General features: G+C 39.9%; 2 protein-coding genes across 2 annotated transcripts; both read left to right on the top strand.

Annotated features, from left to right (window-relative positions):
* The first annotated feature begins 5,552 nt into the window (after positions 1-5,552).
* On the top strand, positions 5,553-8,852 carry LOC135666398 (receptor-like protein 37). Its single transcript, XM_065177959.1, has 2 exons — positions 5,553-6,735; positions 8,656-8,852. Exons 1-2 carry the CDS (start codon positions 5,553-5,555, stop codon positions 8,850-8,852), a joined length of 1,380 nt encoding a protein of 459 aa, XP_065034031.1.
* Positions 8,853-9,393: 541 nt separating this feature from the next.
* On the top strand, positions 9,394-12,228 carry LOC135666397 (receptor-like protein EIX2). Its single transcript, XM_065177958.1, has one exon. It carries the CDS (start codon positions 9,394-9,396, stop codon positions 12,226-12,228), a length of 2,835 nt encoding a protein of 944 aa, XP_065034030.1.
* Positions 12,229-14,861: the final 2,633 nt, after the last annotated feature.

The raw sequence follows: 14,861 nt of genomic DNA, 5'->3' as shown, positions 1-14,861 counted from the left end.
AAGAATTAGATTATGATATAGAAATAAAAAGAGACCCCTTTTTATTTTCACAAGCCATAAAAAATAACGACTATGAAAAATAGTATGATGCAAAGCAAGAAGAGTTAAAATCAATGGTCTAAAATAATGTTTAGGAATTTATTGAATTACTCAATAATTATAAAAGAGTTGGTTGTAAATGGATCTTTAAGATAAAACATGACTCAACGGGTAATATTAAATGATATAAAGTCAGACTTGTGGCTAAAGATTTTTTTCAGAAAAAAGACATCGACTACTATAATGAGACTTTTTCTCTAGTTTCTAAAAAGGACTCGTTGAGAATCGTAATGGCATTAGTAGCTTATTATGATCTTGAGTTACATCAGATGGATGTAAAAATAATATTTCTGAATAGGGATTTAGTTAAGAAAATCTATATGAAATAACCTAAATGATTCATCGAAAAGGAAAAAGAAAGTTGGGCTTATAAACTTAATAAATCTATTTATTGCCTTAAATAAACTTCTAGACAATAGTATATAAAGTTTCATAATACTATTACTTCCTTCGAATTTAATAAAAACACTGTTGATCAGTGTATATACTAGGAACGAGTTGGTACTAAGATTGGTTGGGGGGGGGGGGGGGTTGAATTAATGCAACAATAAAATTACGTCGGTTTGAAAATATTCGTTCGATTAAAATCGATTCTTCGGAAGATAACTTAAGAGTGTACGGAAGAGTATAGCATTAAGTAAGGATGTTTGAAGTAAGGTAAATTGCACAAAAGAAAAGCAAACCAGAATTTTATAGTGGTTTGGTCGTGTGACCTACATCCACTCTATCGATTCCTCTTCCGTCGAGGCCACCGGCATCCACTATCGATCTTCTTTCAATGGAGGAAGATTAACTACCTTTTTACACCCCTCTTCTCCATTTTACAGGTTTAGGAGACAACCTTTATAAGCACTCACTCCTCTCTTAAAATGAATTCTAGACTTACAGTAGAGGAGGAAATTTCTCAAAAGATTATAATAGCATTTTCTCACTTTTAAATTCTCTGTGCTTGTGTATGTTAACCAAGGATGAAAGAGGTATTTATAGGCCTCAAGTTGATTCAAACTTGGAGCCTAAAAAGATCTTATCCCGGGTTTCCTAGGTACGGGAGGTACCATAGCCTGTGCTGGGTGGTACCACTGCTTGACAGTCTCTCGGAGACTTTGTCTGGACGATACCACCACCCAGACTGGCGGTACCACCGCCTGACACAGTCTCTGACACAGTCTCAGAGACTGTGTCACGACGATGCTACCTCTTAGGTCATTGTTTGGGCCTTTTATTGGGCCCAACATAGTTCTTACATGGGCCCAACTAGCCCCTAATTGGGTTGGTCAAATTTTAATCTCAATTATATGCTAACTATGAATTCTAAGGCATACACTAAGCTAAATAAGCCTGATAAGTCAAGGTTTCTTCCAGCGAGCTTCTGACGATCTTCCGGCGAACTTTTGATGATCTCTCGGTAAAGTTCTAGCGAACTCCCGGCGAGCTCCTGGACTTCATGATGATCTTCTTGGGTAGTTTCGACGAGCTTCTTTGGCAAGCTCCTAGACTTCTCGGTTGGTTCCGGTAGGACGAACATTTAGACTTCCGACGAACTCTCGAACTCCCAACAAAATCGCATTCTTGACTCCGGGACTTCATTTTGCTTTATGTCTTGCTATCGTAGTTAATCCTGCACACATAAAAACACACTTTGATCTAGACAATTATTACTAAGCATGAATCATGTCGTTCGACATGTCATTAGTCTATTGATGCTTCATCCGATTCTTCGGTGCATCCTCCTCTCTTGCAGGGCCATTGCCCAATCGACCAGTTGACCTCCGCAACTCTGATATCCTTATCGTAATATTCGCTCTTCTTGGCTCGATGCCCGAAACCATGGCCCGAAGCCTTCTATCAATATGTCGACCGATCATTCGGCTCGACGTTCAATCTTCTGACATGTTCCATCAGCCCAACATGATTCTTCATACTTTAATTGTCTCTCCCTAATCGAAGCATCCTGCGTCACTCAAAACGTAGATCAAATCATAAACACATATTAATTGGTTTCATCATCAAAATATGAGAATCAACATATATTTTACTTGCCAGTAGTGATCTTGGTTTATTGCACGAAACCAAGATATTTCTCAATAAGAACTTTAAAATGGTTGATATGAATGAGACAGCATATATTATTGACATTGAGATATTCGAGAATAGATCTCAAGGATTATTAAGATTGACTCAGAAAGCATATATTAATCGTATCTTGAAGAGATTTAATATGAGCTAATGATATATCTATTACTAGAGGTAAAAAATTTAGTCAAAACCAATGCCCGAAAAATGACTTAGAAAAGAATCAAATAAAAAATATTTGTTATGGGTGTTCAATTGAAAGTCTATTATATTGTACAAGATCATATATTAGTTTTGTAGTTACAATGCTAAGAAGATACCAAAGCAACCCAGGAATTGAACATTGGAAAGCTGCAATGAAAGTAATGGATATCTATAGAGGACGAAAGATTATATGCTCACATATAGGAGATCAGATCAGCTTGAAGTAATAGAATATTCATATGCTGATTTTGTAAATTGCCTCGATAGTAGGAAGTTCACTTTAGGATTTGTATTCAGGTTAGCTGGTGGGGTAATTTCTAAGAAAAGTGTAAAGTAATCGCTTATTGTATCATCAACAATGAAAGTTGAATTTGTGGTATGCTTTGAGGGCACAAATCAAGTTTTATAGCTGTGAAATTTTATCTTAGGACTTGGTGTGGTTAACTCGATTACCAGGCCATTGAAGATATTTTGTGATAATACCACAGTAATTTTTTCCTATAAGAATGACAAGTACTATAGTGGTTCTAAGCATATCGAAATAAAGTACTTGATAGTTAGAGAAAAAATTGACAACCTGAGCACCACTATGATGATTTCTGATCTATTAATAAAAATTTTATAATATAAAATATTTAAAGAATATATTCTTAGAACGAGGCTTGTGAGCAAGTCATAAAAGATATGGTGATGCATGTTTAGATGGATGCTATTATTGATATTTTTCTTGCTTAATTAAAGTTATTTATTTTTGATATCATATTTATATTTATATTTATGTATATTATAGTTGAATGTAAAAACATAATTGTCTTGATAAGACAAATTATATGGTCATTATGAACTATATTAGGAAAGACTAACGATGTTGTGATATATAGAAAGGAGTATGACATTGATGAAATACAACCGTTATAACTCGCATTGATAGTTGAACTTAATATAGTATTATTATATATTAGACTTATTGGTTTATTTTAAAATTAATGGCCATGTATAAAATATTTTTCAAAATTCTTTGGAATCCAATTAGGTAAAATTATTTTTAAATAAGTTTTATTTTATTTATTTTGATTTAAATATCTTTTTTATATCTTATCAATTAATGGGTGAAGTGGGAGAATATTAAATTTTGTGGTCATTTATAATTGGATAAGATATATATAATATAACTAATTGGATTCTATTACAATATATTCGCGAGTATATTAGAATAGGATTCCTTAGGAGATATGAGGAACTATCTTAATTACTTATTCTAGACCGTCTGTTCTTACTTATAAATGGACATGACCTATAAGAACTAAACAAGAGGAATATAGATTATAGTTGATGGATTAAAGTCTCTCTTTCAACGCTTCTCCTTAACCATCAATCTAAATGATTATGTGAAATGACATCAAAAGGTACACATCATAAAATTAGATCTAATTATTTAATTTTAATCTTGACATAAAAAAATATTTCTATATTTAATATAACATATTATAAATTTTATACTTACATAAAGTTACGGTTAGGTTGACGATGAATTAAAGGTTGTGATGAGGTTAATATGTACAAGTATCTCTACTTCATGTTTTGAAGGTTATGTATGTGACGTACAATCTCAAGCTTTTTTTTTTTTTTTTTTTTCGTTCGTTCATTAGATGCTTGGAAATATTACAAATATTATACGACCAATCTTGGTTTTTCTATGATTGGCTGCAGTAATGGTATGTTGATTAGATGGTCGTATGATGATTTCAAGTAGGGATGGATCCAAGGAATGGTTTGGTCTCTCACATATAGATGATAAATGCTGGAACAAGCAAACGATTGAATGAAATCATACAATTATTTATTTTTCATATATTTTATAACTATTCATATATTTTATATGTTCAATATAAAATACAATTATATTATAATTTATTTTTGAAAAATTATTAATGAATGCGTAATTCGATCAGTCATTAGATCCAGTGACTCCAGATTTCACATGTATATTATACTAGATTTAATATTGTTTTTTCTTTTATCAATAACTATATAAACTTCTCCAGTAATCATTAACAAAAACAAGCACGCTTACGTACAAAAAAACTGACGGAGTCACCCACATCTCGAAGGTAGCTCAGTGCATGTCATCCGTCCATTTGGGTGTTAGCCAGGATGATCTCTCGGGAACAAAAGCATAGGGGAATCAACTTGGGATCCATCCATTTGCGTTGTAAATCTATATCTTTATTGGTGATTAGGTAATAAGAATTGCATAATCAAGTTAAATTTAAATAAGTACGAAATCATTAATTTTGAAGGGAATAAAAACAAGTGCAATTTTGTAGAAAACGAAAGAGATAAAAAGAAAAGAAAAATTGCAGCCATTTCTTTCGCTCCTGTGGGGACAAATCCCCACAAAATTCATCACAGAAATGGTGGGAAATCCTCATCATCTTCACCACTTGTGTGTCAAACGAATCAATTTGTTGCGTGCCTTTGGGTTCCCAACAAAGACTTCCACACGTGTGAAAGCGAAGCGTGCGTTCCGCTACAAACATCGTTGAGTCTCCCTCTTTCGGAAGGACGCTACATGTAAAGCGATGGGTTACCGTGTTATCTTGGGTGAGGAATCGTTTGCGGTGGGTCGGAGTCTTCATCCACGTTGTCTTCCGTGATGACGTTTGACATGTGGTGGCGTCATTCCGACCCCTGGAATATGGTATTCATCGCCTCCATACATTTTATCTTGGCTAAGAAGATGATGCGTTCCGATGTGCGGACATCAGAATCAAACCGTGTGGAATGAGGGAGGCATGAATTAGTTTCCACACTATCGCATTCGGGCCGAATGAGACGTTCTACGCAATCCAACAAGTCCGATTAAATGGCCGTATCTTTCAAGTTTAAAATCCAGTACCAATCTCTTTCGTTGTTGGGACCCAGGCGAGGTAGAAACCAAGTTTGAGTAAGCTACACGGTGCACGCACTGCAGGTCCAGCAGGAGTCGAATCCCACTGAAGTCAAGTCTTTTTATCTGCCTATCGCTACCAGCGCATCAATCTTCACGTTTCACAGGAGTCTATGATGGGTTGGGGATGGGAGGGCCATCACGCCCGCACACCACCCACTCTATATATACATGTCCTCCACCGCCTACCATCTCTCAGTACACTATGCACTCACCAAATAGCATCATGGCCTCTTGCACCAGAACCACACACCCTGTGCCTCGGCACTACTCTTTCGGGCTTTGGATTACGAGCATTCTTTTGTTCACGGCGGCAACAACGCCGACGACGAAGGGGTGCGTAGAGGGCGAGAGGGACGCCCTCCTCGACTTCAAAACCGGCATCGTCAAGGATCCTTCCAGCCGTTTGTCATCATGGCGAGGCCGAGTAGACTGCTGCAGATGGAGCGGGGTGGTCTGTGACGACACAACCGGCCATGTCGTGGAGCTTAACCTCAATCCAGACTATCTAAACAATGAGACGTCTATCGGAGGTGAGATCAGACCATCCTTGCTCCTGCTAACTCATTTGGAGCGTCTCAACCTCAGCCACAATGACTTGTCGACCGATGGCCTGCACTGGCTCTCGCGTCTCACTTCCTTGAGATACCTCGACATGAGCTTTGTGAACCTTTCCATGGCCTCCCACGATTGGCTTCAAGCAGTGAACATGTTGTCCTCACTAGAGGAGCTACATTTACATGACTGTGGCCTCACCGACATCCCCTCTTCTCTTTCCCATGTCAACCTCACAGCACTGGCCACTCTGGACATCAGTGACAACCTCTTCAACTCCACCATCCCCAAATGGCTATGGAAACTCCACAGACTCTCTTATCTTGATCTCAGTTTTTCTATGTTTCATGGTGCCATACCCGCTGGGATTGGAAATTTGGCCGATCTAAGAGAACTTCATCTTAGTGATAATTCACTTTCAGGTCCCGTACCCACTGAGATTGGAAATTTGAATAGTCTAGAACTTATCAATCTCACGAATAATTTACTCTCTGGATCGTTACCTACTGAGATCGGCAAGCTTTCCAACCTCAATATTCTTTCTCTCTCTAGTAATTCCCTAGAGGGCACCGTGTCTGAACTCCATTTCGCTCGCTTAACCAAACTAAGTGAGCTCGATCTATCTGAAAACTCCCTAGTCATCTCAGTAGACTATAATTGGGTTCCTCCTTTTCAACTCCGATCCATTCAACTGAAGTCTTGTAAGTTGGGGCCTGCATTTCCAAGATGGCTCCGTTCACAAAACTCCATTGAGGATTTGGGTATGTCGAACACAAGCATCGAGGACGTCTTGCCTGATTGGTTTTGGAATAATTCTGCTTCATCTATAAATCTCTCCCAAAATCAGATTAATGGTACTTTGCCAACTTCCTTGGAGGATATGACAAACCTGGCCATTCTGAAACTAAGTATGAATTTGCTTGAAGGCCCTATTCCTCGTTTGCCACCTTACTTGCGTTATTTGTATATGTATAATAATTGCTTTTCGGGATCGTTGTCATCAATCTCTCTCCCACTAGAATTGGAACTGTTGGATCTCTCACATAACCATATCAGTGGGAACATACCATCATTTATCTGCAACTTGACACAACTTCGTATCCTCGATCTATCGAGCAACCAAATATCAGGTGAAATCCCTTGGTGTTGGCAAGAGACAAACTTCCTTTTCTACATTAATCTAGCAGATAATAAGCTCTCGGGAGAAATTCCTAGCTCTATTGAAAAGTTGACTCAGCTTCGGTCTTTGCACTTAAACAATAATAGTCTACATGGGCATCTTCCGTTGTCATTGAAACATTGCAGTGGACTAGTTTTTCTTGATCTTGGCGATAATAAATTCTCAGGTAGCATACCTACGTGGATTGCACAAAACTTTCAAAAACTAGAGGTACTCCGGCTATGCTCAAATATGTTTTTTGGTAATATTCCTATAGAGCTTGGACAACTTCATCATCTACATATTATCGACCTTGCTAATAATAATTTATCAGGTCCAATTCCACGCTCCTTTGGTAATTTAAATGCAACAAAAACTTATAGGCAACGAAAATTGACTAGTCTAGACCAACATATAGTTTATAGACCATTGGCAGCCGATCGCCCTGCTTTGTCGCGTTATTCTTTGTCGCGTTATGCTTTGTCGTATTTTGATGGCACTTATGATGATAGCATCACTTTAACTATAAAGGGAAAAAGTATCATCTTTTCGATCATTGTTTACCTTGTCAATATTATAGACTTTTCAAATAATAATTTGACCGGAGAAATCCCATTAGAAATTGGGTCTCTTTCGGCACTCCAAACTTTAAATCTATCAAGAAATAATCTTATCGGTCAAATACCAGCGACAATTGGTGGCATGAAATTATTGGAAACTCTGGACCTGTCATTTAATAAGTTATCCGGAGGTATTCCTCAAAGCTTGTCAGACCTGTATTCTCTGAATCACTTGAATTTGTCTTACAACAATCTATCAGGAGTTATTCCTTCGGGAAATCAACTACAAACACTCAATGACTCATCCATTTATATTGGCAATGTATATCTATGTGGAGCTCCCCTCAACAAGAGTTGCTACGATCTTAAAAGTACCAATGTGATAAAAGAAGACAACAAAGACGGATCCTTTATGCCATCATATTATCTGAGTATCATACTCGGATATTTGGTTGGATTATGGAGCGTGTTTATCATCATGTTGTTCAAGAAAAATTGGAGGGTTTTCTATTTTCAGATGTTTGATAAAATGTATGATAAAGCTTATGTTGTCATCAAAATAAGAATTAATAGATTAACAAGTGATTGAGAGTGAGGACGCCATAAAAAGTCAATGTAATAGGAGTATCTTGTGTGTTGTATCCATAATAAGTTTGAATCTTGCAAGATGACATCGTGTTAGAGATCATGTAATGGTTACTTTTCAAACTCTCTCTCTCTCTTTTCTTTTTGGTTTCATCTTTGTAAATATTGTGTGTATTATGACGATGGAAACATAATTGTTGAATGTAATAATATTATTGTGAAGAATGCATTGAATTATTATAAAACAATATTTTTATAATATTATGTTATATATTTTGTATTTTTAATATATTACAGTATATTATATTATTTTTAAACTAATATTAAATCTCGATCCACCGATTCAATCATTAATCCGATGACCTGAGACTTGGCCAACACCTATGCTGAAGATAACGCCATAAGAATCCCACGGTATTATGCGCTTAATGTAAACAGTCATGCTTTCACGTCATGTGCTTATGGAAAAGGAAGACTGACCGAGTCAACGTTGGGGCATTTCCGTAGCAGTCTCACACGTCTCGTCCATCAAAAAGTAGGAGATGAAGAAAGGATGGAGAAGTCACTTCGAGTCCGTTCGCAGCAGCCGTGGAAGCTTCTTCGAAGGCACGCGGTGGGGGACTCGAACCGCTTGGCGACCGGAGTCAACTTTGACAAGGATCGGTGAGTCTATATGGCATTCCACGATTGGGAGGACCATTGTGGACTCTCGTCCTCCCCTGCAGGATTCCTTGCACACGCTATGCCCGTTCTTTAGAGTTAGGAAGAGACTCGACTGCTGAAGCCATTTTAGCCTTCGGAGCTTTTTTGACCTCAACTCCGTGTGCGTCCTTCTTGGCAGCTGCGCTTCCATGATCATTAGATTAGGAGTCCCAAGTTGGACGAAAGGACGAAAAAGATTAGCACTCACGTTATAATATGTATCCTTTGTCACTACTTCGATCACATGGGATGCCGGGTGGAGACGAAGGGACCTATCATTTCACAAGAGGATCCATTGGCAATCGCGGAGAGCAATGGTTCAACCTACCACATTCTATATATTATATTCATATATACATGTTCTCCACTGTGCCGCCTGCAACCAACTGGTCATTCGTTCACCGAAGAGCATGGGCGACACGAGAAGCCCATCCCATTCGTCGCTGAGCTGCTCTTGCCTAATGAGCGTTCTGTTCTTGACGCTTGTGACGACGACGAGGGGGTGCATGGAGGCGGAGAGGGACGCCCTCCTCGCCTTCAAAGCCGGCATCCTCGACCCATCCCGCCGCTTGTCCTCGTGGCGTCGCCCAGTGGACTGCTGCAGATGGAGCGGCGTGGTGTGCGACAACACCACGGGCCACGTCGTGCAGCTCAACCTCCAGAATGCGGAGGCTTACTACGACAATTCGACGGTGTTGGGGGGTGAGATCGGTCCATCTTTGCTTTCTCTAACTCATTTGCGCCGCTTGAATCTCACTCAGAACGACTTCGGCGGCGCCCGAATCCCCAAGTTCTTGGGTTCTTTTGGGAGACTCAGATATCTGGATCTCTCTTATTCCAATTTCGGCGGAGCCATTCCTCCCCAGCTGGGTAACCTGTCAACCCTCCGCTATCTGAGGCTGTCCTCGTACAACTTAAGGATCGACGCGGGGGACGACCTACAGTGGCTCTCGCGTCTATCTTCTCTAACATTCCTCCAAATGAACTTTGTGAACCTCAGCACGGCCTCTCCCGATTGGCTACGAGCCGTGAACCAGCTGCCCTCCCTGCAACAACTCTATCTGTCAGGCTGTGGTCTCACTGCCCTCCCCGACTCTCTTTCCCGCGTCAACCTCACGGCTCTCACCACCCTCGATCTCCGTGGCAACTTCTTCAACTCCACCTTTCCCAGCTGGCTTTTTGAACTCCGTAGCCTCTCCTATCTCGCGATCAGCAATTCTGAATTGTATGGCACCGTACCTGCCGGGTTTGGGAACTTGACTCGTCTCGCGCAGCTCGACCTTAGCGGCAACTCGCTTTCCGGTTCCATACCTGTCGATCTCTGGAGTTTGGCCAGTCTAACCACACTTGATCTCAGCCACAATTCATTTACGAGTCCCCTTCTACCTCAAATCGGGAACACGACAAGTCTGTCGCAGCTAAACCTCGTTCAGTGCTTCCTCGTTGGTTCCATCCCTGCCGAGATTGGGCGCTTGACCAGTCTTACGGAATTACGCTTAAGCGGCAATTCACTTTCTGGTCGAATCCCTGCCGAGATTGGGAATCTGTCCAGCGTAACGCAGCTCGACTTGGGTCATAATTCACTCTCCGGACTGATACCGGTTGAGATCGGCAAGCTTTCCGACCTTTCCACCCTTGATCTCTCCGATAACTCCCTGGAGGGCACCATGTCCGAACTCCATTTCGTGAACCTAACCGAGTTGGTCGCCCTGTACGCTTACGCCAACCCTTTGACCATCCGATTCGACCACGACTGGGTGCCCCCTTTTCAACTTCAATCCATCAAAGTTGATACCTGTGACTTGGGTCCCGCGTTTCCCAGGTGGCTCCGTTCTCAGGAATTCCTCACTGATATTGATCTGTCCAACACAAGCATCGAAGACACACTGCCTGATTGGTTTTGGAATTCTTCTTCTTCCACCATTATGGACATAAATCTGTCCCACAATAAGATCGGTGGAGTTTTGCCGGCATCCTTGGAGAGTATGGCCACCTTGATGCTCTTGAATTTGAGCTCCAATCTCTTTCGAGGTCGCATTCCTGTTTTGCCACCAAACCTACAAGCGCTGGACTTGTCCAGCAATTCTTTGTCGGGATCGCTACCCTCGACCATCTCATCACAGTTGGGCTACCTGTTCCTCTCCCACAACTATCTTCATGGAAGCATACCGTCGTCCTACGTCTGCGACCTGCAGCAACTTTATGCCCTTGATCTATCCAACAATCAAATATCAGGAGAAATCCCGCGTTGTCGGCCGGAGGGATCACAACTTTTGTTTGTCAATCTGGCGAACAACAAGCTACGAGGAAAGATTCCTGACTCCATCGGAAACTTGGGCAACCTTCAGTTCCTGCACTTAAACAACAACAGCCTCTTCGGACGTATTCCTTCGTCGCTGAAAAATTGCAGTCGGCTGGCTGTCATTGATCTCGGCAACAACAAATTCTCGGGAAGTATTCCAGCGTGGATCGGACAAAGTTTACGGAATCTGCAAGTACTCCTACTGCGCTCAAATATGTTTTCGGGCCATATTCCTCTGCAACTTGGACGATCTAGTAATCTTCAAATCATCGATCTCTCCAACAACAGACTATCGGGATCGGTACCGCACTCTTTCGGCAACTTCAGCGCGATGATCTCCGCGTCGAAGTCGATGGCTTCTACGGTTTCGAACATTATGAATTTTGTGTTATCCTCTTTCGTGGCAAGCGAGAGTATATCTCTGGTTACCAAGGGCGATGAGTTCAGCTTCTCCACCATTCTCCGATTTGTGAAGAGCATAGATCTTTCGAACAATGATCTGAGCGGAGTGATTCCTCCGGAAATCGGTTCTCTTTTTGCGCTTCAAACATTGAATTTGTCGAGAAATAGTTTTGAAGGCATGATTCCGAAAACAATGGGCGATATGAAGTCATTGGAAACTCTGGACCTATCATTCAATAAGTTATCCGGAGTCATTCCTGAAAGCTTTTCGGCGCTGAATTCTCTGAACCACTTGAATCTGTCTTACAACAATCTATCGGGAGCGATTCCATCGGGGAATCAACTTCAGACGCTGGAGGATGCATCCATTTATATCGGAAATGTCCATCTCTGTGGTCCTCCGGTGACCAAGAGTTGCTCCGACGATCCCAACGTCGATTCGACAGAAGAGGAGTACAAACAAGGATCTCATGTGCTGTCATTTTACTTTGGTACCGGGCTCGGATATTTGGTCGGCTTATGGAGTGTGTTCGTCGTCATGCTGTTCAAGAAAGATTGGAGGCTCTTCTATTTTGCAACGGTGGACAAGATGTACGACAAAGCGTATGTGGCAGTCAGGATAAGAATGCGAAATTGACATGACGCAGCAATCAAAGGAAGGCCGGTCGAATGTGATGCAAGTTTCTTTTTTGTTATAAGCCTGATTTACTCCACATTTCGGAAATCTATCTCTTTCGAGGCCATCAGTCATCATTGCTTTCTTCCAGATCGACATGAAAAAGGAGTGAAGGGAAGACTTCCCCGGGGAGGGTGGATTCATCTTACTAAACTGCACGACCGTTGGACTAATTCCACGCGCTTCCCTTCCAGCCTGATGGCGACGACGCTCGTTTTTGTTTGGACGGTTCCATGGAAATATAGTAGAATTAATCTCTGAATCCGTCAGATTGTGCTCTCACCATTATAATGTCCTCCTCCTCTGCTGTGGTGCCCGTGTTCTCCATGCTGCTGCAGCCTACATAGTCTTCGCTTCACGAAAGGTTTCGATAGTCATGCACTTGTTGTTCTGCATTCGTATCTGGCAAAAACAAACGTTTGATATAGAAGTTCAACTACTCTATGGGTCTTCCAGCATTATATGTAAAAGAAGTTGTTTTCCGACATTGATGCATTAACTATAAATTAGTCCTGTGCACACACACACACACACACACATACATATATATATATATATATATATATATATATATATATATATATATATATATATATATATATATATATATAAGAAATTAAATTCAACCTCAATAATTTTTCAGGCCCAGGAAAAATCAAAGGTGATTTTTCTAAAAATATCTCTCTCTTTATTTTTATTTTTGCAATGATACCCTCATTTTTAGAATATTTATTTATTTTTAATATCCTAAATGTTCCTCAGTTATATGTGTCTCTTTTCATATGGGATGTGGCGTTCAAGGTTATCGTCACGTCCTCCTTTGGATGAGTATTATCGATTAATTTTGAGTTGTTTCGCTTTCACAAAGATTTAATCTTTGATAATAAATCTATTCTTGTTTTTGTCATGACATAATGATTGATAAACTGCATACGAATATAATTTAGGGATTGATTTGATGGACAAAGAAGAAAATGAGGCTGAAATGATGATGAGTCAAAGCAATAAATGTCGAAGGTGAGGGAGGAAAAAGAGATGATCATAATAAATAAAATAATAATAATGAAATGAAAGACTATAAATTTGGAGTAGGATGAGTAACGGAGAACGAAGAACATATTTGTAAGAGAGCTTTGAAAGTAGACAAAGTTGAAAATTATGATGAATGATAAGAGCGAAGACATAAATTATGATGAAAGAGAGAAAACTCAAAGGAGGAAATGATAACAATAACAAATGCCAAAAAGAAAGAAAAAAAAGATTTTAACAATCAAAAGAGACATTGAAGATGGGAAACATGTAGAAAGAAAGGTTTTTTGAGAAAAAAAATTCAAAATCAAATAAAATTTATTTGGAAATTTCAAGTCTATAATGTGGCCATTTATTTTTTAAGATCTATAATTTAGAAAATTAGTAAAATTAAATTTTATTTTTTTTTGACAAATTTCTGATAGGATGAAAGGGAAGCTCATCGAGGAAAATTGATTTCTGAAATTATTTATGTAATACAAATATATATAACTGCATCCATTTACATACATCCTATAGGTTTTTGAAATGTCCTTATCGATAAAACGTAATTAAGTAACATTTATTTCCATCCTTATTGAATTATTTGTGTTGGGCACCAAGAACTCATAAATAACATCGTTGATTCTTCTTATTTTCATTTTTATTTGTGTTTTATTTATTTATTTTTTTATGTTATATTTTTATTTATCATCTCGCGTCACTTATTAGGAGGTAAGCATGATAGATACCACCACGTTGCGAATGACACACTCATCGACAAACTAAAATCATTTAGGTTGGACTAATTCCAAGTGGCGATAGGATAATATCTCTTAGTCTTCGGATGGGACACCCCACATTTACTGGAGCATCACCGGTCCGCTACGCCGGTGAAGTTAAAGCTTCTCACGTCACATCGGCCATCTTCCACACCCAACGGGACTCTCTAATCCGAATATTTGGTCGGCTTATGGAGTGTGTTCGTGATCATGCTGTTCAAGAAAGATTGGAGGCTCTTCTATTTTGCAACGGTGGACAAAATGTACGACAAAGCGTATGTGGCAGTCAAGATAAGAATGCGAAATTGACATGACGCAGCAATCAAAGGAAGGCCGGTTGAATGTGATGCAAGTTTCTTCTGTGTTATAAGCCTGATTTACTCCACATTTCGGGAATCTATCTCTTTCGAGGCCATCAGTCATTGGTTTCTTCCAGATCGACATGAAAAAGGAGTGAAGGGAAGACTTCCCCGGGGAGGGTGGATTCATCTTGCTAAACTGCGCTACCGTTGGACTCTTTCCACGCGCTTTCCTTGGAGCCTGATGGCGACGGCACTCGTTTTCGTTTGGAAGGTTCCGTGGAAATATAGTAGAATTAATCTCTGAATCCGTCAGGTTGTACTCTCACCAGTATAATGTCCTCCTCCTCTGCTGTGGTGCCCGTGGTCTCCATGCTGCTGCAGCCTACAGAGTCTTCGCTTCACGAAATGTTTCGAGAGTCATAAACTTGTTGTTCTGCATTCGGATCTGGCAAAAACAGACGCTTGATATTGAAGTTCAACTACACTATGGGTCTTCCAGCAT

This window comes from Musa acuminata, unplaced genomic scaffold, assembly GCF_036884655.1.
Source record: "Musa acuminata AAA Group cultivar baxijiao unplaced genomic scaffold, Cavendish_Baxijiao_AAA HiC_scaffold_1090, whole genome shotgun sequence".
NCBI classification, from domain to species: Eukaryota; Viridiplantae; Streptophyta; class Magnoliopsida; order Zingiberales; family Musaceae; genus Musa; species Musa acuminata.
This window is presented reverse-complemented; position numbering and strand designations above follow the sequence as displayed.

What these genes read in the sequence shown, in the direction of transcription:
- LOC135666397 (XM_065177958.1), top strand. Translation starts at nt 9,394, where the DNA reads ATGGAGGCGGAGAGGGACGCCCTCCTCGCCTTCAAAGCCGGCATCCTC.
- LOC135666398 (XM_065177959.1), top strand. Translation starts at nt 5,553, where the DNA reads ATGGCCTCTTGCACCAGAACCACACACCCTGTGCCTCGGCACTACTCT. An exon ending in CTCCCAAAATCAGATTAATG is followed by an intron (nt 6,736 to 8,655) that starts GTACTTTGCCAA and finishes CTTATGGAAAAG; the next exon opens with GAAGACTGACCGAGTCAACG.